This window comes from Saccostrea cucullata, unplaced genomic scaffold, assembly GCF_032062105.1.
Source record: "Saccostrea cucullata isolate Sc308-1 unplaced genomic scaffold, CSIRO_AGI_Scuc_v1 ctg496, whole genome shotgun sequence".
Classification (NCBI taxonomy): domain Eukaryota; kingdom Metazoa; phylum Mollusca; class Bivalvia; order Ostreida; family Ostreidae; genus Saccostrea; species Saccostrea cuccullata.
Genome location: NW_026930996.1, coordinates 130207 through 155624, shown reverse-complemented (window position 1 = coordinate 155624; position 25418 = coordinate 130207). Strand labels below are relative to the sequence as shown.

At 34.4% G+C, this 25418-nt stretch overlaps 3 protein-coding genes across 3 annotated transcripts in view; 2 read left to right on the top strand and 1 right to left on the bottom strand.

The window, feature by feature from the left end:
• Positions 1 to 25418, top strand: part of LOC134230971 (histone deacetylase complex subunit SAP30 homolog) — a 181822-nt gene that overhangs the window by 132739 nt on the left and 23665 nt on the right. The window lies entirely within an intron of this gene.
• Positions 11547 to 12440, top strand: LOC134230953 (uncharacterized). Its single transcript, XM_062712813.1, has one exon. It carries the CDS (start codon positions 11667 to 11669, stop codon positions 12258 to 12260), a length of 594 nt encoding a protein of 197 aa, XP_062568797.1. The 5' UTR covers positions 11547 to 11666; the 3' UTR covers positions 12261 to 12440.
• LOC134230952 (uncharacterized) lies at positions 14626 to 15618 on the bottom strand. The gene has a single exon (XM_062712812.1). It carries the CDS (start codon positions 15333 to 15335, stop codon positions 14850 to 14852), a length of 486 nt encoding a protein of 161 aa, XP_062568796.1. The 5' UTR covers positions 15336 to 15618; the 3' UTR covers positions 14626 to 14849.

Sequence of the window (25418 nt, the reverse complement as noted above, 5' to 3'; positions counted from 1 at the left end):
ATATCAGCTTCAGAGTAGTTTTGTGTATGATTTGAATGTTTTTAATAATAAAGTATCACAAATGACCAGTGACAAGGTAGGTAAATTTATGAGCTCCATTTTTATTGAAAAAGCCGCTGTCAAAGATGTAAAAACAAACAACTGAACTTTAACTTATCGTGAGGAATAAATGAATATGGAGTTGAAAAGTCTTACATTTTGATTTGGGTATTTTTTTTTTTTTGTGATTTCAAATTGTCCAAAAGTTGCTCAGAATTTGTTAGTATCCACATCTCATTTACACCACTTCTCGAATATATTTTGTACAATACTCCTGATGTTTCTTCTTCACTACTGTTAATATTTCAGTGAGGAGTAAAGAAAGAGGCTTGGTAGCTATATATAGAACGCTTACTGGAGCCTGCTATGCATAACTGATGGTATGATTTTTTTTACCTGGTAGTCAAGACAGACATAAAGCAAGAGGCTGTACTTAACAATATGTTATGGTTCCAGCATAAAAGGCTTGTAACAATGGCGTTTTTTTCTTCACAGTTCTCTTTCAAAGAACGAAACTCTTTAAAATCAGGTACTAGTATCAGCATTAATTACTTTTAACATACCGGTTAGCTATTGTGAGCTCGGTCTAAACTTCATAAACATCCTCACACTTAGAGATGCATTGCTGGGTCCAGCAGATGCTCTAACAAGCCCCTCTCTTTACTGCATGCTAAACTATTAAATGCTATTAAAGAGATGTACTGTGTTAAAGTATATTCTAGACGTGGTGTAAACCGGATGTGGATCCTTGAAATTTTTTTTTTTAGAAAGTTAACAATCCTCAACTTTTTCTTAAGTTTTCTCTGAAGTCTGTAATATCAAATCGTACGACTTTTCTACACTTTATATAGTAATTTCTCACATTAAATTAAAATGTAAGCTTTTTGATAAATATTCGATAGCATAGACAATTGTTTCTTCCACAAAACGGATATCTTTTGTTACCTAGAAGCAAAGTAGAACAATTGTTTTCTTTAAAAAAAAAAGGATGACAACTTCAAAGGATATTTTTCTACGTAGCTGGCTTTGGACAAAACAGACTGATCTCGTATGTTCCTGAAGCATTTAAATATTCACATCATTCGTTAGCAAGATTCCCAGAGAGCAAAAAACTGTTTTGAAAAAATGGAATTTGAAGGGAAATAATACAACAATAGATTACTAGTTTATGGAGATTACGAACAGTATTCAAGATTAAAAGTGCATAAAACAATACAAAATAGGATCAGAGCAAAGACGATTTCCCAAAACATCAGAGGAGGAAACATCCCCTTCCAGCCGGTCACACTTGCCTTGTGCTCCTTGTCATGATCGGGATATTACGGAAAAAACCGTTGTCAATTTAGTATATAAATAATGGACTAACAATTAGTATGAAAAACGTCAGTCAGCATCTGACTCAATGATAAATTGTATTTGCTGACAAGGTCATTATATCGACCATAGAAATTACGAAAGGATGACTTAAAACGAGATTTCTCATAATCTCTTTTTGTCAACATGTTTGTGAATAACTTACCTCGTTTTAGAAATTAGTCTTACGTAGAGCATGCTCCTGCGTATCGAATCATGTGAGAGATATAAAGACCGTATGCAGGTGATGAAGATATATTGCTGCATAAGTATTAAAAAGTTAAAATTATCAAGTTTATCGCAGAGCTTGGTTGTTAGATTAACATCAATGTCTTTTTCAAGTAAAATATCCAAATATAAAACAGATGTGTAAGATTCTGTGGTATCTTTTATCGCAAGCTCACCGGAATATATATCGTATTGACATAAGAATGGAAATGACCGTCGTCGATAAATCCAAATGTTGAGTTGAAGGCCACAGCAAGCGTTTTCTTCTTGTCATGCATAAGATTTTGAACAAATTCTGCTTCATACGAATACGAAAATAGGTTTGCTAATAACGGAACCCATCGGAATTCAAATAGATTGTTGGAAGACCTGGTCTCCAAATCCAAATAGATATTGTCAATCAGAAACTCGACATTTTAAGTATCCACATCTGATTTAGACCACTTCTCAAATATAATATTTCACATTATTCTTGGAGTTTTTCCTTCACTACTGTTAATATCTTAGTGAGGAGTAAAGAAAGAAGCTTGGTTGAAAATTTACTGGAAACCGCTAGGTACATGTATCTTTGCTAGTAAGAATTGTTATTATGAAGTTTCGGAATCCAATATAGATATAGTAATTCAAATTCATTTTGGTTGTTTGGGATATTATGAATATTCAAAACTGTCATGATTGTGAAGAATTTCTTCTTTAGAAAAGGAACTATTAATTGGATTACCACTTATAGATTAACAATTAAATATTTAAAGATTGATATTATAGGTTCTTCTGAACACACATGAGTTGCAGCGTGCAAGAACTTCTATATCAACGTACGTATACATATACATGTTTATAAAAGGTTTTAAAAAATATATGTATACGAAATCAAACATAAAAGGATTTACTTATGACCTTACAGTGGGCTTATCAATAATATAAATATTGGCCATGTGATCACTCTCATAAACGTAAATATTTGTACAGGACAAAGCATTATGAAGATTTTTCCTGCTGTAGATGTTGATGGGACACAACTGAGCCTCATTCCTGTGTTTTCACGCGCTGTGTTACCTGAATTAGCCTCGATCTGGTGATGTTACGCTAGAGGTCGTGCTCTGTAGACAAATGGGTACGACCCTCTCCCCCTAGAGCTTCTAGGGAACCATTCTTCACGACAGAGCGATGACACAGTTATGTCAAATATAAACAATAGATAAATCTGTACTTCACGATAGCGGCGATCCACAAGAACTGAACAAGCCACACAAGATTTCTGTCAACGTCAACTTCAAAACCTAGATACGAAAATCAGCTCGGACGATTTCTGTTGTATTTAAAGAGGAATAGACGTCGATTTACTGCAATAGAATAGTCGAAAAGAGTACTCTAGATAATTTTCAATATAAGTAATAATTAAATAGGTGAAATAAGAATAAATAGGTAAAAATAAGGAACAGCAATCTATCTAAAAATAATATAAAACAATACAAGTACGCGGAAAGGCATAAATACGGACCCCCTGGAAAGTTCAGAGGTTAAGACATATGTATATAAAGGCGGAGTAAGCATTCCCTGTAAAACTTGTGACTTTTCAACTTTATACACAACTATTCCCCACGATAAAGTCCCGTCAATTTGATATCATCGACAGCTGCTTTTTCAATAAAAATGGAACTCGTAAAGTTACTTACCTTGTCATTGGTCATTTCCAAAATTATTTTGTTAAAAAACATTCTGATTGTACACACAAGTACTCTAAAACTGAAATCAAGAAAATGCTCGAGTTTCTGATTGACAATATCTATGTTGTTTTTTTTTTTTTGGAGACAAGGTCTTCAAGCAATCTGGTGGAATACCCATGGATACCAACTGCGCCCCGTTATTAGCAGACCTATTTTTGTATTCATACAAAGTAGGATTGGTGCAAAATCTTACGCGTGAAAAGAAGAAAACACTTGCTGTGGCTTACAACTCGACATTTAGATATATTGACGACGTATTGTCAATTAACAATGGTAATTTCCATTCATATGTCGATACGATATATAACCTTGTGAGCTTGAGATAAAAGATACCAAATAGTCTGACACATCTGTTTTATATTTGGATATTATTAGTTGAAAAAGACGTTTTTGGTAATATAACAACCAAGCTCTATGATAAACGTGATTACTTTAACTTTTCTATTGTCAACTTCCCTTATACATGTACCTTCATCACCTGCATATGGAGTTTATACATTTCAGTTGATTCGATACGGAAGAGCATGTTCTACGTTTGAGCAATTTCTAAGACGACGTAAATTATTGACAAACAAGTTGATGAAACAAGAATATCAGCACTCTATTTTAAAGTCATCATTTCCGACATTTCGTAAGTTCTCTGGTCGATACAATGACCTTGTCAGCAAATACACGTACAATTTATCATTGCGTCAAATGCTGGCTGGCGGTTTTGCACACTAATTGTTAGTTAATTATTTATACACTGAACTGACAACGAATTTTCCCGATATTTCCCGATCATGACAAGGAGCACAAGGCGGGTGTGACCGGTCGGCAGTGGATGCTCACTCCTCCGTGGCACCTGATCCCACCTCTGGAATTTTGGAGGTCAGTGTTTGTCTGCTCCTATTTTGTATTGTTTTCTGGACTTTTAACCTTGAGTACTGTTCGTTATCTCCATATATTTCATGGTAGACGTTCATGCCACTGTCAAATTCATTGTAAAAGTATCTTATATTGAAAAGTTACAATTTTTTTTGTAATTGTGCCATTATTTTTTATTTTATTTTTTTGTAAATTGACCTTAAATGCTTTATAACTAAATTAGCCTGAATTAGCGGTGTTTTGCAGCATGCAAATTATATTTATGATGTTTCATCGAAAATTTTGAAAGTCGGTATAAATGAAAGATAATCGAGCTGCTACATTAAATTTAGGCTAGTTATGTTCCCCAAACGAAGTTGGGGAACATATTGTTTTTACTCTGTTTCTTATTATGTTCCCCAAACAAAGTTGGGGAACATATTGTTTTTACTCTGTTTCTTATTATTATTATTATTATTATTATTTTTCTTCTTCCTGGGAAAATTTTTTCCGCGAATGATCTTGTAAACTACACATCTGACTAAGGTGAAACCTTTTTAGGGTCAGTAGGCATGTTATGTAGATTTGCGGAACAAAGGTCATTTTGCGCGCACGTGCTTGCAAGAGCGTGCACGTGCAACGCGTGAAACGACCAATATAATGAATATTGCCGTCACTTTTGGAATTTTAGATGAAATGTTTTGAAACTCATAATATAAGGATCTATTAGTAGCATAGACAAGATGACATGGTCAAAATAGCAAGATCTCACGCGCATGCACGTGCGCTTCACTCTGATTGGCTGAAATTAAAGTCTCAATATCTTTCTTGTTTTTTGATAAAATCCTTTGAAATTTTGAATATAGTCATACATTAGGGAGATCTAAAGCCTGATATAAAAGAATTTTCATGAAAGAATGTGCATGCACGTGTGATTGCAAGAGCGCGCACGTGCAACACTAGAAACGTCCAATATAATTGATATAGACGTAACTATTTAAATTTTTATGAAATGTTTTGAAAGTTATAATATAAGGATATATCAGAAGCATAGACTAGACGACATGGTCAAAATAGCAAGATCTCACGTGCATGCACGTGCGCTGCGCTCTGATTGGCTGAAACTAAAGTCTCAATATCTTTCTTGTTTTTCGACAAAATCCTTTTAAATTTTGAACATGGTTATACATTATAAAGATCTACAGCACGGTATATAAGAATTATCATGAAAAGCATGCTCATGCACGTGTGCTGCAATCTGATTGGCTGAAAATTTAATTGTCTGTAACTTTCTTAGTTTTCAACGAAACGGGATAAAATTTAGAATATGAAAAGGTATTTTGGATTCCTACATAATGGTACTATCAAAATTGAATACACGAACATTCTTTCATGCACGTGTGCGCGCGAAATACGCAAAAGGGCCAATATTTTTTAAAAACATTAAAATGTATATTATAAAGTTTTTTTTATTTATTCTCACAATATATAGATATGTTAATTGTTTAGACAACATGTTATAATCATTTTGCATGTACATGCACGTGCGTGCGCGTACAATGCGTTAAATGACATATTTTTGATATCATTGTACCTTTTATAATTCTTTGATAAAATCCTTCGATACTGATCATATTTCGTAAAATGTCTAACAGGAATTAGGCACAAAAAGAGATTTGGGGAGCGTTTGGGGAACATCTGTAACGGTCCCCGTTACAATTAGCACTAGTTATTATTATTATTATTTTTCTTCTTCCTGGGAAAATCTTTTCCGCGAATGATCTTGTAAACTACACATCCGACTTAGGTGAAACCTTTTTAGGGTCAGTAGGCATGTTATGTAGATTTGCGGAACGAAGGTCATTTTGCGCGCACGTGCTTGGAAGAGCGCGCACGTGCAATGCGTGAAATTACCAAAATAATAGATACAGCCGTAACTTTTCTATTTTTTGATTATATGCTTTGATTCTCATAATATAAGTATATTTTAGTAGTATAGACGTGTTGACATGGCCAAAATAGCAAGATCTCACGCGCATGCACGTGCGCTTCGCTCTGATTGGCTGAAACTAAAGTCTCAATATCTTTCTTGTTTTTCGTCATAATCCTTTGAAATTTTGAACTTAGTCACACAATATAAAGATCTACATCATAATAATTTTCATGAAAGCACGTACATGCGCGTGTGCTGGCAGGAGCGCGCACGTGCAACATGTGAAATTACTAAGATAATTGATGAAGCCGTAACTTTTCTATTTCTTGATGGAATTTTTTGAAACTCACAATGCATGAATATAGTAGTAGTATGGACAAGATGACATGGTCAAAATTGCAAGATCTTACGCGTATGCACGTGCGCTTTGCTCTGATTGGCTGAAACTAAAGTCTCAAAATCTTTCTTGTTTTACGTCATAATCCTTTGAAATTTTGAACTTAGTCACATATTATGAAGATCTACCGCATGATATATAAGAATTATCATGAAAGCACATAAATCCACGTGTGCTGCAATCTGATTGGCTAAAACTTTACATGCCTATATCTTTCTTGTTTCAACAAAACATGATGAAATTTAGAATATGAATAGGTATTATGGATTCCTACATGATATTGCTATCAAAATTGAATGCAAGGACGTGCTTGCATGCACATGCGCACACGCAATGCGTAAAATGAACAATATGTTTGAAAAAAGGTAAAATTTATATTTTTATGACTTTTTATTGATTTCTGGAATATAAAGATGTTATTGGTTTAGACAACATGTCATGATCACCTTGCATGTGCATGCACGTGCGTTTGCGAACAATGCGTTAAATGAGAAAAAAAGTTGATATCATTGTAGCTTTTAAAATTCTTTTATGAAATCCTGCGATACTAAGCATATTGAAAAAAGTTTTAAAGGCAATTGGCACAAAAAGGGAGTTGGGGAGCATTTGGGGAACATCTGTAACGGTCCCCGTTACAATTAGAACTAGTTTATCAGTTGCTTCCCGTGGTTAGAAATAGTTCATTAAATACGCGTTTTAAAGTCCTGCACATGTATTTGTTACGAATTAGAAACCATTAAATGTTAACCTCACAGAACAATACACACGCAGAAAATCGACACCAAGTGAAATTTAACTACATTGTTAAAACCATTGTTAATTAACATTCAGGGCATAGAATTACAAAAAAAAAATCTTTTTAAAGCAAATATTAGCTGTATTATACTAAAAGCAATTATATTTGCAATTCAACTTTTAGATTTTAAAGGGGATCGTTGATTTTGCTGGATTACATAACAGATGTAAGAAGACTAAGAAAAATGGTTGGAGTTCATTAATAGCGGTAGGTTAATCAATGTTGAAATGGGTAAAATACCGGGGGATAAAAGCTGTCAGTTAAACATACCTCCTCATACGGTACATATAATAGAAGCACTATAATGGACGAGGCTTAAAGACTGAAGACGGTCGTATCAATCATGCTAGTTTTATTTAAAAATAAAGTTTTGTATTCGGAAATGTAACCCTAAACAACCAAGGTATTGATAGTTACGTAATAAATCATAATGTATACTAAAAGTGGAATACATCAGTCAGAAGGATAAATAGCCAATCCCTCAGGTAGGTCCATCTTACATGATTGATATTTTATGTAAAATTGTTCTCTGTAACACTTAAAAAAGACTGAACAGATGCAAGGTATACTTTGATTGTAAGATACATGTATTTCCATAAGGCACATTATTATACCTCTGCTTGAAAAGTGGAAGGGAATATAGTGATCGGGATGTCAGTCCGTCCATTTCTATGTCCGTCCGTCTGTCCGTTACGCTTTGGGGTACCCATCTCTTATCCGCAACTCCTCTTTTACCATAGAATGAAATTAAATGAGACTTTCACAGATTCTTTGTTAAATAGTGCCATTGTGCAACTTCTATATCAGTTTTTGATCGGAAACATATTTCGAATTTCCCATAGCAAATAACTGACACTGGCATTTTTTTCTGTAATATTGAAGCCTATCCATCTCTTTTCCCAACTCTTCCTATACCATTACCACTGAATAAAATTTAATGATACTTTCACAGATTTTTTATTTCATGATGCCAGTGTGCACCCCCTGGCAGTGTCCATGTTTTGCTCTGGGAAACTCGAAAATATGTGTCTAATCAAAAAGTAACAAGAATAGATATGGGTTACCCCATATCCAAAGATATTCGACTGTTAGATTTAATATGTTTAACAGTGTTTATAATGACGTTAATAAAAAAAAAACTGCACTGTCTAATTATGGAACCGTTGTAAATTTCGTGAGTCCATAGCATTACGGTCACCCAGTCTCCCAACAAACAGTAAACATAGGCCTACATGTACCTGTGTCCGCAAGACCAACATTAGCCTTGGTCTACACACGTGCGATGGAGCTGTCAAACGCATCCAGCGAGCTCGGAGAAACACGTTTTGTTTTGCCGAGAAGTTACGATGGCAGACAAAACTTTTCTTTTCTTAATTAGATCATATAAATACGAATTCTGATTAATAAAAATTATACAATCCCTGTTGAACTATATATAGTTTGTTCTAACATTTGCATCTGCAACAACTTGTGTTTAAAATGGCCGGGTTGGGAAAATCAGGACCGGGCACAGGGACTTGCTCCTGGCATGTAAAAAAATACTTATAAAAAAAAAAACGATACCCCTACTATAAAACTACAGTTTTATAGTAGGGGTATCGTTTTTTTTTTTAATAAATATTTTTTACACGCCAGGAGCAAGTCCCTGTGGACCGGGTCGGAAAATTCTAAACTGAAAACATGGAAAACCTTTTTTTTTAAATAACTGAAATATACTAATGTATTTGTCGCAGAAATTACTTACATTATTCAAGTTCTATATAAAATGGTATGCTGAACTTCAACACGAACCCGAATCTCCAACTCAGTTCTCGTTTTGCCACACATACCCTACAGTTTACAAAGTGTACATACGAGCAGGCCAGGGATTGAAAATTCCGTCATTTAATAATACACACACACAGAATGATTAATTTTTTCTTCAAGAACAAATTGTATGATAATTAACGGGCTATAAACATGTACTTAATACAATTGTTGATATAGTACATGTATTATCAATTCATCGGTGAAAAGATATGAATCGAAGAATGACCTAATTATTCATGTAAAAAAAAAACAAAAAGGCTGAGGAGGGAGCGAGCGTAGGAATATTGATATTTTTTATTTGCATTTCGGGGGGAAAGTGACTTTCTAATAGTATTTTGACGTTATTTTTGATTTCTTTAACGTATGACATACACAACTTTACTCTTATCATGAACAATAATGTTGTATCTACTTATCATGATGGAACTATTTTGGTCGGACCAATTTGTGTGAGCTGCCGCTGAATACAGTAATATATCTTGCATAAATAGTATGCATTGATCGAATATATTAAAAAAAGAAATTAAAGGTGCAAGAAGGCCCTATATAACAAAGATTCTGAAAATTTGAAAGTCTCATTCAATTTCATTCCAATCTATTTAAAATTAGACGTTTCGAATCCGCTACCACTTCTGTTTGAGACTTGTTTTTATATCGATGTAAAACTCTCAAAATATCCGTAAATTTTATTTAGCAATTTTTTTTTCTGTCTGATTCAGGGAGTCCCTGGTACCCCAGGTGATGATATATTTGTGAGGGCCTCTGAGGTGGCATTACATCTGTGTGTGTTTTTTTTGTTAATGGATCATAGAATAAAACAACAAAAAAACCACAGAGAAAAAGTTAGATTGATTTCATTCATTGGTAGAAGAGGCAAAACGCATACTTTGCCATTCTTTATATAATATTGAAGCGTACCCATCTCTTATACACAACTCCTCCTAACCCACTGAATAAAATTTAATGGTCCTTTTAAAGATTCTTTATAACATACTTTTTGATCTGGCACTTATCAGTATTTCGAGTCTCCCAGAGCAAAACATGGACTTTGCCATTATAATCGTATGGGGTATCATTTACTCAGCTCAGTGCCCAGTATACCCTTAGTTTACTTTCTCATGTTTGATAATAATAGAATAAACACAACACAAACAAAACAATCAAACGTCTTTGTCTGACAAATCTAAAATGATCATTCTTCTATTTTAAGAATTATTGTGTTTAGGTAACGTTAAAAGGATGGCTTCATTTTTGTTATATTTTTCACTGTACGGTCGGTACTTGTACAACAATTTACATTTTCTATCCTGCCATTCTGTTTATGATAAAGGGTTCCAATCTCTTGTCCACAATTCCTCCTATACCACTGAATAAAGTTTAATGATACTTTCAAAGATTCTTTATTACATAATATCATTGTGCACCTCCTATTTGACTTTTTGATCAGATACTTATTTCGGGTCTCTCAGAGCATAACGTGGACGTTGCCATTATATTCATATGGGAGGCGGGAGTATCATTTAGTGAGCTCAGTGTTAACCGTAACTCTGTGTATTTTTAAAGGTTTTTAAGTCACTCGCACTCTCATTTTTTCATTAATTTATGTGAAGTACAAATGATCACATCCAAGATTGTTGCTCTTCCATAATTATGATAAAAATGGATCTTTCCTATTCATTTTTCTGAAATTAAAAGTTTTGATCAATATTTTAATGTGATGTTAATATAAGGCCGTCAGGAATAATTAAGGTTTATGTGAGAACATGTTAAATTTTTATTTCATTCTTTACACCTTTCCATTCTATTTTCTCATTGTCAAACTGAGTTCATTAAACAAATAAAATATGTACATAATTCATGTGGTCTGTAAGAGTTAGCAGGCAGCTGAAGAAATATTCCTACCAGTGAAAGTCGACGCACTTATAACGATGCAGCAACACAAAAGGGTCGGATTATATTTAAAAATTTCAACAATTGATAGCAGCTCGATCAATTTGTAAACAGTACAAATGACAAAGAACCTATTGAAATTGTTTGCATTCGGTTCAATCTTCAGAATTTTTATGAGCCCCCATTAGGGGGGATTATAGGCTTCTATAGCTTCCGTGTCTCGTGACTATCATAGATAGTAAAACAGTGTTAAATAAAAGTGTGAAATAAACTCCAAGACAAAAGACATATATGTAAAGGTTTTGTTTACACGTATTTCTACATTAGGTATTGTAGCTAGCATCCGATGCACGGGTTGTCAAGAATACCTAGAGGGTAGTACCCTGTTAACGGGGTTTAAAGACTATAAATCTTTTAAATTGATTAGATTTGAAATGAAAAAAAGGAATTTATTACTGCTGACAAGTTCCCATTTATAATTCAGTATGAACAATGTTATTATGGAGTATCATCTTCTTACAGATCCATTCCGATAAGAATTCAGCACTGAAGATCGTGTAGTGTGATGAAATTCTTTTCTCAATTAGTGTACTGTTTGTACCAACCATAGGACTTTTACTTTGTATAAGTGAATTAGTGACATTCACCATGCTTGGTGGGGAAACTGGGGAACAGTGTGAGTTGGTAACAGGATGGCTAGAGGGGTTCAATCTCTCACACGATTCTCTGTACGAACTGAAAGTTCAGCTGGAGAAACGACAGCTTAATGACATTTCTACTGCCATGTCTTCTGAAGCCAAGTTAGTGATCAGCCAGCTCAAGGAAGAGAGCAGATACCACACGGAGGAGGAAGGAAGACCCGCAGGGGAAGGGGGCGAGGACACCAAACAACAAAAGTCAAAGCATCGAAAATCAAGCCGAAAAACTACCAAGAGCGGGAAAACGAAAAAGTTTGCCGAGACCTTCACCAGAAATTTGTCCTTCCGACTTGACGGTGACATCACCGAGCCTTCTAGATCTGAAGAGGATCTCATGAAGAGGTCCTTAACGGGGGATCACATTGAGGTCACCATGGAGACAGTAGAAATCGTGGAGTCGCATGCTCCGCCCAAAGATAATGACACGGATGAGATCGCTATAGAAGAAATGGCGAAGCTGAACTCCATAGATAAATGTGTTGTGTGGATGGAAGTTAATGATAGTGAAGAAAAGGTGACGTCAAAAGAACAAGACGTCACGTGACAGTGTCTTCTGTTTTGCATGATATATGGACATAGTGATAGTTAACGTGTCTTTGACAATGAATAAAAGGCAAATTTTATTAAATGAATTTTGTATGATAAAAGTTTATATTTTATGCATTATTGATTAAGCACACTTAATACTGTTGATGAGTTCATTGCACAGTGGACTTTTGTTATATTTTCACCCATGAATAAAAATTACACGGGTTATACTTTTGATTTTTCTAATAACAAAGATTTCAAATGTATAAATTGGGACTAGTATATGCTCTTACATGCAATTTTAAGCTACAGAAGCTATAATGCGAGGTCATCGACTTATTTGTTGGATTTCACACTGTTTCCCGTTATTTATTTCAGATGTGTTTTTGTATTTTGATGAAACAGAATTCATGAAAAAAACCCTGCACGGTATAAAAATTCAAACTGTTGTCCATGTGGCTCTGATGTTATACATGTATATTGTCGTTTACGAAAATCAATGCTAGAAATTTTTAATTTTCCTAGTGAAATTTATAGCATAGGGTAGGGACCCCTTAAGGTAGGGGTATTTAGTGAGAAGTGTGTCTGATCGTCTGTCCATATCGTAATACCCGAAACATCTTTATTACATACTGAAATTTTCCATCTCCTGTTTCCGGTTCAATCGGACATATGCTAGTATTGGGGGTTTCCATAGCAAAACATGGATACTACCATCTTGTCCTTTATATTGGGGGTGTTCATCTATTATCCGAAAGTTCTCCTAAACCACTGAAAAAAATTAATGAGATAAATTTTAAATATTCGTTATTATACTTTGATTTCTTTAAGTCTTAAATAACATTAAGAATGCATTATCTATTTCAAATTGCGTCTTTAACTGATTACTTAAGGACAGATGATATAAACAAACTTTTGTCATAAAAATTGAAAATATATATAAATCCAGGCATCCATTTTTTGTTGGTGTCATCTGTCTTCAATATTAAAACATTCCATATTACATAAAACGACAGATCACTTACTGCACAAAGTGCCACAGACCTAGAATTCTTCAGAAAGTAAGATTTAAATCTTACTAGGATATCCTTTGTATTACATAAATGTTAAAATGAAATATGAAAACAGCTGACGAACAGTTATCAAGATTAAAGTCCATAAGGATAAAAGCAAACAGATATTTCTTATAATATCAGAGGTTGGATCAGGCGCCATGGAGGAGTGAGCATCACCTGTCAAAAAGGACACTTAAGTCAACATTCGATGCATTTGCTGACAAGGTCTTGCGTTTTCTTAACAACTGGGAGACATACACTCCAAATCCATGTGAGTAGGGTATAAACCTACAAAAATAGTGAAATAGACCAAAAAAGTTGATGCCATCAGGTTAATTATAAAGTTAAATTTGTTGTTAGGTTACTTTTAAAGTCTTCTTCTTGTAAAATATCTAAATATAACACAGATGTTTTAGACTCCAGATTTTATTTCAAGTTAACTGTGATATATCGTGTCGACAGTAACTTTTGTTAACTGATAATGGGCGTCGATATACCTAAACGTTGAATAGACGGAGACAGCAAATGTTTTCTTCTTCTCAGTAGCAACCAAGATCAAAGGTCCATCGAAACAATATGAATCGGGAGCAAAGCAAACAGAGAATATCTAAAACATTTAAGGTAGGATCAGATGCCATGGAGAAGTAAGCATCCCTTGTCAACTGGCCACACTCGTCGTATGCTCCTTGTCATGATCGGACAAAACGAAAAATCTGTAGACAATTAAGGGTAAAAATAATGGCTTATTTATTCATATGAAAAACCGTCAATCATCATTCAATTTAATGATAAAATGTATTTGCTAATAACTTAATAAGGCCATTGTATAGACCAAAGAACTTGCAAAATATTGACTATTCATTTCCTTGTCTCATCAACTTTCATGTCAATAGCCTGTCTAAGAAATTGTCCGTACGTAGACTATGCACTTATGAATTGAATCAATAACTTAATTGGCGACATGAGCTCCAAGTACAGGTGAAAATGTTACATACAATAGGGAAGTTTACGATAGAAAAATTAAAGTCATCGCGTTTATCATTACATCTTTTTCTATAGTTAAATATCCAAATATAACATAAAATACTAAGTCTTGTTATGTCAATGAAGAGTCTAACACCATTTGTGCTTCTGCCTATATACCTATACCTACAGTATATACGTATGTAACGTTTTGATTTTTTATTCTGGTCCGTAGTATTTTATATAACTTGCAAATAGGCGTTTTTATAATTTATGAAGTGTTATGTAACGAAAGGTGATTTTAAAATACAGAACAAAGTTACTCCTTTAATTGGCACCAATTTTATTTCAATAAAAAACATTTCACAAATTATATTTACACTGATAAACAATATGTACAAAAACATAAACTGAATACAAAAATATAGGCTAATTCTGTCATACATGTTTATACACACACATATAAACAAATACGCATACAAGTATATCTTGTTCAATCAAAAATAAATACATGTAATATTCATAATAAAAATGCTAGCACCGACTAAGACTTGCATGCCTTAACTGAAAATCTCTCACCGTCATCTCTAGAAGTCAAACTCTTTAAACATGGCGGACTCCTCCTTCTCTTTCTTTTTCAAGCAGCACCTTTCTCTGTGATGCGTGTGATGACCCCAACGCCACATTCGGCGGTTTTTCTCAAAAGCTGCCTTCTCGTCCGACCAGAATTCCGTGCTGGGTTTGCCCGTTTCCTGGAATTTTTCCCAGCGGATCTGCATTTCTTGCACGTACCCTTTACCGAAAATTAGTGTCGTCTGCTCCACTGCGGCGTTCATGTCAGGAGAAAAGGACTCCTTCCCGCGCTCTGTTTTTACGTCAAACTTCCGAGAGAAGTCTTGGTTTATTTTATTCACTTCCTCGTACCGAGACTCCCAGATTTCTTTCGGAGAGGAGCCCTTTTCAATCATTTTTTCCCATTCATCCGTGAACACTGTTTTGTTTTTCCAGTTTTTCCTGTGTCCGAACAAGGAATTGTTCGTTAAAGGAGAACCAAACGAAGAAAATCCCCACATAGTTAATTAATGTTTCTCTGGAACACAATTTAAAAATAAATACTATATAAAAATTGTTTCCTTCTCTCAGTATCTCAAACTCCACTGAATGGTTTTCTTTTCACAGCTATTAGGTTATCTGGTCTAGAGAGACTGTCGGTTCCTTTTTATACAGGTCGATATATAGAAACATATCTGTCTATTATTGCGTCAGTTTTCTGATGTAAGGATTGCACAGAATTTTATCAATGTTTACACAGTATCTTCTCTCGCTTGAATATAAAAAACAAATATTTGAAACTCTAAGTAAGGCTCTTCATATTCTCTATCTCATACACCCCGAATAAAACCAGGATTCAATCGAATCAATAACGTACTTTGCAGTAACCTACTTAGCGATGTGCACAATCAAGATCAAAGCGGGGAAACTCTAATTTTACGTAAGATCTTTAATATTTTATTTAAGAACTTAATAATGATTTGGAAAATTTTAAAATCAAAAAGTATAAACAATTGATGTCGTAAATCTGATACATTGGCCAGCAAGTGTTTTTGGAAATGCTTATTTTTCGAGATTTTATTAAGAAAAAAAAAAAAAAAAGAAAATGTTGTATCTGGGGAATTTTTGGCAAATATGCATATGTATCAAGCACAGGCACTTCAGTAGAAATAATTTTTCTAACTCATAGAAGAATAACGTGTTATTATTGTACTATAATGGGTTAAAAATTATTTCCAAAACAAGTGCCAGTGGGATCTAGATGTAGTTACGCGTGAAAATTAATATATGAGGTAGAAAGGTATAACAATGATTAGTTTTATCCAAAATGTTTTTTTTACATTACGCACGACTTTTCCTAAAATCTGAAAAAGGAAAGGATTCCATTGTCCCTGAGAGACCGTGATAGATTTTTTTTTTTAAAATTTGGAGCAAATGTGGAAAAAGGAGAACCACTGGATGCAACCTCCACTCGTTAGGTAACTATGCTTTTATTTAGATCTCCTATGTTTTATCCTTCTTCACACCTAAAGGCCAACACTTTAAAGAAATAAATATGTATTTTGATTTTTATTCATAATTATAAAGACATTTCATGTATATTAATTTATGTGCATATTTGTGTATACATGTAAATAAAAAATGGCATATAAATTCATGTACAGTAATATTTTTTCCTGAGTATATAAAGAAATAAAGCTAATCATTAAAAGCACATAAAATCATACGCTAAAAAGATAAAAATGAAGTTACATAATTCAGCTCATACATGTAAAATAAATTTTAGCTTTAAAAAGTTAGAAAATGATTGTCAGCATGATATCTAATAATAATGAGAAAAAGAGGTTGATAGGTAAAGAAGTTTAAAGAAGGATTACTAAATGCAGTTAAGACACGTTCATGTTCAGAATTAGGCCTACTGAAATAGATTGATCATATATATTTTTAAAAAGCTCTTGAAAAGTCAATGAACTTGCGTATAAAAGTACATATCTGAGCTCACAATTAAACATATAGGAGTAAATCCACATAGAACTAATCTTTGAGTATTTCTTCGTCAAACTCGCTGGATTTTGAGATTCCTTCTTTCTCTTTCTTATGTCCAGATTTCTTTCCCCATCGCCAGAACCAATGTTTTTTCTCGAACTTTGACCTCTCCTCCGCCCAGAAATCCATGGGGCTGCGCCCGACCTCCCGAGATTTTTCCCACCGACCCTGCATTTCCTGCACGTAACTTTTCCCAAAAATTAGCAGCAACTGCTCAATGGCCGTCGCTAAGCTGGGTGACATTGAATCTTTTGATCCACCCTCGCACTTCCACTCAAACTTCTGAAGAAAGTCCGAATTAACTCTGTTCACCTCCTCATACCGCGTTTCCCACAGTTCCCTTGGAGAGATGCCCTGCTGGATCAGGTTCTCCCACTCACTTGTGAAATAGAGTCCCTTCTTTCCACCGCATCCTGAATTATTCTCAGTCAAGGACTTGCTCTTCTTATCATTGCAGAATGCAGAAAAACTCCACATGTTGAATTTACCAGTCTTAAATGTTTTGAACTTTTTGAATGTTTGAACTTTTAAGAATATTTCATTCACTGAAATTGGTTTCTGTTTACAAACTGAGCGAAAATGCATTTATATAGATATTTCCAAATTTTTAAGCAGACGTGTCTATCCGGTTCATGATGAAACGTTCTTCTTCGTTTACAACATCTATTAATAGATTACAAACTAACTCATGACTGGGAAGAAATCTAATCATTAAATTCAAAATCGGTCAACCATCTACACAAATATATATTGAGAAATACAGTCTATTGTAGGCGTTCAAAGCGAGATAACTCTAAATGACATACTTTCCAGTAACTAGGGGGACTTTAAGACATGTGGTCATACTTATTTATAGCTTTTGGATTTTACGATAAATATTTCATCATTTTTACACAAAGTGTATAATACCGGTAACTATATTTATTATCGACAATAATTAATCATGGAGACAGACTTCTCCCAGCGTGACGTGATGACTTGGGTATGTTCCGGTGAGGAGGGGCGGGAAGATGCTGGTGAAGAGGGGTGTGAGGCCTGTGGCGTGGAGGAATCCCCCTCCCAGTTTTTACGATTTGTTTGCTCCTACATATCTCAAAAGGAAAACATTCACGCAGGAAAATTAGTGTCAACTTTAAACAAATGTAGCCAAAATTTACCGTCACCGAAAGTGCGGGAATACGTCAGAAAAAGTGCGGAGACAAACTGGGAACGGATCCTTGAAAAAACTTCTTTGGCGGATCAACTCGAAAGAGGCTTCAACCACCTGTGGGATCGAAAAAGTGAGTTTGACACCCTAATAATGGCATCTACCATGTTTCTGTATGCTCAACATTTACACAGTAGCTTGCCTTATGAGGAGGCGTACGTTCCCCGCCAGCGGACATCCAGCGCCACCTCGTGGGGATTATTAGCAGGACTCCGGCGTCGGATGAGAGGTGGTACCCCGTATCTTCACTACCTACAGAGCACACGGCGCGGCCTGGTACTGGCTGTTTAGAACAGGGATAAAAGTAAATAGTGCTGTTCTGTTTTGTACTTACATGACATATCAAAGGAGCTTACTCTGTTATTTCATTAATTCATTCACAGACTGTGAAGTTAACGTTGTTGATAACTTTATTGAAATAGTTAAAGTGTGTTATAATGCATTGTTTTTACGTTTATGAATTCACGAACCGTGAAATTGTTTGAGTTTGTTATTGTTTTATGTATAACTTTTACACAACATGTGTATCATGTATGTATGTATTCGATCATAATGTGCATTGTGCCATTAAAAAATGAAGTAATAAAAGTGTGTTTAAAATGCTGCATGACTACTATTCATTAGTTTTAGAGGAATAAGGCTGCAGGGGACGCCGTAGGGGGGGGGGTCCAAATTATTTTTATATATAATAAAGCATATTATAAAAAAGGCGACGATTATATGCTTATACGTAAGGTCACCTCTATAATAACGACTGATAACTTTTTTCAGGGTATCGAGGAAATTTTTTTCTTGGAGGTGTTTTCCATGAAAACGTTAGGTTGTGTTTCCCAAACTGAAATTGGATTAGTGAAATGCACTCCTCAGGTCCGCGGGAGGCACTGGAAGTTTGGGGGACACAGCCAATCATTTTCATTGGAGGAACTTTCAAGGAAAATGGATGATCAATTCACAGTCCAAAAACATCAGTATCGTTGAAGTCTTTCATACAAGTCAAATAAAAAGAGATGTATGTTAGTCTAGATTACACCCTTTGATGTTAGTTTTTGTAAATATAGAATTTATATGTTCAATTACTAAAATTCAAGCGCTCATCTCTTCATTTTCAAGAAATGAATTTTTGCCTTTACCATTTTCTTTGTCAATTTTCAGTGTCTCTAAGAGAAGGTCAAACTCCAAGGTCAAAGTCAAAGGGTAAAAATTAATATTACCCAAGGGAGGACCTTGTCACAAGGAAAAATAACTTTTGAAATGTAAGTCTCCGAGCACCTGTTCAAAAGGTATTAGCTAGGTCAATTTTTACAAAATATATGAGCCAAACCCTAGATTTTTAACTTGCTTTGTATCGAGAAATAGTTTTTAACATTATTGAAAATAACTTTTAAGAAATCGATTGGGAAAAATCATAAACCACCTCTATACTGAGTGAAGTAATATGAAGTGTAATTTTGTTCCATTTAAACCATAATTTCGGTAGATTCCGGGAGCATAAAAGGCATTGGGCACCAAAGTATACCGCCCGGAAGTGTTTAGCATGCTCATTTTCCGCATGTTGAGTGTGATAAGAAGGCGAGATGTAGGAGTATAGTAGGGGGAATCGATCGTAGAGTTGTACTCACCAGCCCATTGACTCAATTAATAAGAAAATCGACCGTGTTTTAATTAAGAATTACACAACATACACGTCATTTTAATTATCTAATGCATGCCACTTGAACCCCCTCCAACTGTTCAACACTGTTGCTTGTTTTTCTCATTCGGTTAGAGTACAGCTATATTTCATTCATCTTCATAGTCTGTTTTTAAAGATGGGATTGACATTTTTAGAACTGGATGTCTATTGTTAGTATAATTGAGATGGAGCACACGATAATAAATTCTTAAAAGTTTCGAAGTATACATAAAAATTGTCGTCTGTTTGGTTGACCATTTCCTGAGTTCATATTGTTACTTGAGGAAAAATTGATATTCATATCTTTTTTTATAGCACATAAAACTGCATTTGTGATTGGGTTTCGTTTTTAAGAGGTGATTTTAATTTTTAATCGACAGGTTTCATCAATACGAGATAAATGTAATGATGAAACCTGCATATTTTGTATTATGTTATTAAACAGAATTTTCACTTACACAACTTATAAAATTCATTGATGTTAACGTTCATATTGTATTATTTCAATTGCAGACATATTGTAGTATTTAAGAATGTATTCTGCTGTTTATGCTGAGGTATCAGCCATTATTATATGGATAAACTTCTCTAGTTTTTATTTTCATCTAAATATGCATAAATATTTTGTCCACTAACCCTGTAACTTCACATACACATTTCTTAAAAGACTATACATAAAAATTGATTTTTCCTTTCCTGAGTACGTTACAAAAAAAAATTTTTTTTTTTTTTACCTTTTGATCTTGGAACTTTACTTTCTTTTTTAAACCAAACTTTAACTTTGGCCATACCTTTTGAACGGTTGGGTCAGTTAAAATTAGCGGCGCAATAAAATTCAATATATATACACTGGCACACACTGTCCTTGTGACAAATAATATATTAAGGACATCCCTTTGGTAACAACAATTTAGAACCTTTGGCAGAATCTTTGAGTTTGATTTAAACTTTTATTTTCAAAAGTTAAACTTTATCCTTGACAAAAAGTAAAAATTACACAACTTTTTACCTTGAGTGGTTGGTAATTTATTGTAAGGGTTTTATATTTTTTAATTTAGCATGTGTATATTTATCGTTTATAAATTTTCAATATACCAGTGACCACAATGAACTTTGACGATAGTGGTTTTCTATATCCTTTATTGACCTTGAATTTGATCTACATTTCTTTTTGTCCCCCGCTTTCGCGGACTACCTGGCATGTCCTTGTGACAAGGACTTCCCACCGGTACTGACAATTTAGAACCGCTGACAGGGTCTTTCTGTCATGTTAAACGTTTCCTTCTGTTAATTTAACAGTCTTATATTTTTCGTGGATTTTCAGGATGTCTTTTAAACCTTGAATTTGGGAGTCGATGCCTTTCGCGATATATCAAATCTCATCCTTTTGTCAGTCTGTTCGTATGTCATTCAAAAGTTAGAATTTATGAAAATTAGATCAAACATGAGGATCAAGGCCAAGGGGTAAAAAATCAAAGCATGCTCAGAAACACCTTGTCACAGATAAAACACATGCCAAATATGAGAACCCTATCTCTTCTCAATAAAAAGTTATACGGAAAGAGAACATTTTTTGTAAATTTCATAGTCAAGATCACAGGTCAAAAATCATAGTATATTGAGAAAAGCTTGCCACAGATAATATACATATGTGATATATACATATATAATATAAAAACTCTATCTTTTTTCTTTCAAAAGTTATGAACAATTTAATGTTAAAATTTTTGAAAAGTAGGTAAAACTATAATGTCAAGGGGTCAAAAATCAAAGTACATGTATATTCGGAAAGGTCTTGTCACAGGAAATGTACATGTGAAATATTAGTCCTATCTCCTCTCATTCAAAAATTATCACTTACTTAGTCCTCTTCGTTTCTTGTGGAGCATATGAATACTACAGTCGCTCTGCACCTTACTCTGTTTTTGGCTGTTCTTTTTTACTCATTGCTGGTCTTTCCAATGTTTTACCTCTTTCAATCTTGTTCTCCTCCAACTAAAAGTTGCCCTTGCTTTCTTTGACCTTGTGGATTCTAGTCCATTCCAGTGCCTCTCTAATAATACTGTTTTAGGGCTTTCTCCATGTTTGACCAATCCATTTCCAACCTCGTTTCTTGATCTGGTCAAACCTCGTTTCTTGATCTGGAGAAATGTTGGTTCGTTGGCTGGTACGCTCCAGTAGTTGTTTGTTTGATGTCTTTATTGGCTACGTCTCTTTACAGATATGTCATAGGCATTTGTCGTTAAATACCTGGATCATTTTTGTCGTGACCCTGCAGTTGATCTCCAGGTTTCACATCCTTAGAAAAGCACTGATTTAACATTGGTTTTAAATATTCCGATCTTTGTGCTTTCACTTAGTGGACTGGAATTCCAGAATGAGCATTGCGAAGGCTTGTTGGGCTTTTCGTACTCTGGCTTTAATGTCTTCGTCTGAACTACCTGTCTTACTAATGATGGACCCTAAGTAAATCAATTGCTCCACCCCTTCCAGGTTTTCCATCTAAAATGTGATTGGTCCACCTTTTCTAGTCTCGAATTTCATAACTTTTTTTCTTGCTGTTAAAAGTTTATAAGTTATGACAAGGTGAAAATTTTTGTGATAGACAGACGGACTGACTCACGGACAGAGTGAAGCTTATATCGAGTTAAATTCCAAAGTCAGAATTGTTGGTATACAAAGGAAATTCTTTTCACAAGGAATACAACTGTGAAATATGAAAGCCCTACTTCCAACTGTTAAGGTTAAACGTTTTTAGAAAGTTGGCTTAAACGCCGAAGTCAATGTCAAAAGGTCAAAATTGTTAGTATCCAAAGGAAGGTCTTGTCACAAAGATATACCTGTTAAATATGAAAGCTCTAGTACTAACGGTTCGAAAGTTTTGGTCAAGGATAAAGTTTTTACAAGGTACACGGTGGCCAAACTCCTAGTTCAAAAGGTCAAAATTGTCCATGTCCAAAGGAAAGACTTGTCATAAGGAATACACATGTGAAATATGAATGCTCTAGTACTAAAAGTTCAAAAGTTATGGCCAAGGGTAAAGTTTTAACAGACAAACAAACAGACAGGCATACAGGCGATTGGACAGGGCGAAAACTACTAACTCCCTATTCTTCGATTACGGGGGCATAAAAATGCTAACTTCTGATTTCTCATCTTTTTAGTCAAACGCTCGATACCTATTACTTTTCGACAAAGGTAAACTTCACTTAAAGCGAAATGAATACTAGTGGAGAGATGAAAGTTGTGTATAAGTCTAAGTGTGTATAAGTGTGTGTAAGTCCAACTCGTATAGACTCTAGAATAAAAAAAAACCAAAAAAAAAAAAAAAAAAACAAGGCCATCGTCCTTTATAGAAATTCATTCGGGAATCAATTTTTTTGTACATTATATTATTTTGCATTAAACAGTCGTTTGACCAAACTGTTAGTTACCATAATGGATTATTTTAAAGCAGTGCCGCGGGTGCCTTAGACAACAGTTGCCCTATTTTTGAGAAATTTGATGTGTCAAGCACCGTTTCATGCTCAGCTGGTACAGAAAGGAAAGCTCTTTTTTGTCTAAAGGAAAAATAAAATATGACCTCAGGAACAGTCATTTCCTATATAATAATTTATTAACTGATCTTCATCGACGTATATATCATCAATAAGGGTATTAAGGCTTCAGTTTCAAGGTTAAATTTTACGATAAAGTTGATAAATTCTGATAACATGGCAATCAATTGACGTCACATAAATTGTTTTACATTATCTTTTCCTAAAAACAAAACAGAAAAAGATAGGGTTTATTTTCTTAATCCGTGGCGGCAACACTTCAATGCCAATTGAAAATACAAAACTACTGACAAAATAAGGTAAAATGATTTTTAAAAAAAAAATTGACAAATGATTCATTTGCTCAATATCTGAATGCCCATGCCAGTATGTCTGCAAAAGCATGCTTTAAAACTAGATGTGCATGTCAAACACTGATGACTCCGAAAAGCATCTGATTGCATATAAAGAGAATACACCTGTGAAATATGAAAACTCTAGTTCTAACCTTTCAAAAGTCATGGTCAAGGTGAATGTCTTGAAAAGTAGGTCAAACTCTAAAGTCAAGTTCAAAAAGTGAAAAAAAATATTCACATGGAAAGGTCTTGTCACAGTAAATACACATAAATAGCATAAAAGCCCTCGTACTAACTATTCTAAATTCATAGCCAAGGTTAAATTTTGGTAACTTTTTATGTCCCCGTAAACGAAGTTTTGGGGGTGTCTAATTTTGCCCTGTCTGTCTGTTTGTTTGTCGACAAAAACTTTAACCTTGCCAATAACTTTTGACTGGGTGGTTCTACGGCTTTCATATTTCACAGGTATATTTCTAGTGACAAGACCTTTCTATTGGCACCACCAAATTTGACGTCTTGACTTTGGAGTTTGATACACTTTTATACGAAAATTCCATAACTTTTGAACGGTAAGGGCTAAGGCTTTCATACTTCACCTATGTTATCCTTGTGACAAGGACTTTCATTAGATACCAACAACTGCGACCTTTTGACCTTAACCTTGGAGTTTGATCAACTTTTAAAAATCTTTAACCTTCGCCATAACTTTTGAACGGTAAGGGCTAGGGTTTTAATTTTTATGCCCCCGTAAACGAAGTTTCGGGGGTATATAGTTTTTGTCGTGTCCTTCCGTCTGTCAGTCTGTCTGTCTCTCTGTCTGTCTGTTTGTCCGCAAAAACTTTAACCTTGCCCATAACTTTTGATTAAGTGGAGCTATGACATTCATATTTCACATGTGTATTCCTTGACCTTTCTTTCGGTACCGCCAAATTTCACCTTTTGACCTTGGAGTTTGACCCACTTTTACACAAAATTTTTTGAACTTTTACTTTGGCCATATCTTTTAAAAAGTAGATACCAGGACATTTATACTTCACATATTTATTTTTTGTTTTTGGAAATTCCTTTCATTGGATGCCAAATTCTTGACCTTTTGACCTTGACCTTGGGAATTTCTGTACTTATAAAAAAACTTTAACCTTGGCTATAAGTTTTGAACGGTAAGTGCTAGGGCTTTCATACTTCATATATGTAATTCTTGTGAAAAGACGCTTTATTGGATACCAACAACTTTGACCCTTTGACCCCGACCTAGGAGTTTGACCTACTTTAAAATACAACCTTGAACATATTTTTTGAAGGGTTAGAACTAGGGCTTTCATACTTCACATATTTAATACTTGTGATAAGTCCTTTCATTTGATATCAAGAATCTTGACCCTTTGACCTTGGAGTTTGAGCTACTTTCACACAAAAATTCCAAACATTTACTTTGGCCCTAATTTTTAAACGGTAGATATAGGAATTTCATATTTCAAATATCAATTATTTTTGGCAAGACCTTTCATTTGAAACCAACAATTTTGACCTCTTGACCTTGGAGATTTCCGTGCTTACGAAAAAACTTTAACCTTGGTCATAACTTTTGAACGGTAAGGGTTTGGGCTTTCATACTTCAAATATGTAATCCTTGTGAGAAGACCTTTCATTGGATTTCAAGAACTTTGACCTTGGAGTTTGAACTAATTTTTACAAACTTTAACCTTGGTCATAACTTTTGAACGGTAAGGGCCAGCGCTTTCATACTTCCCATATGTAATCTTTTAGACAAGGCCTTTCTTTAGAAA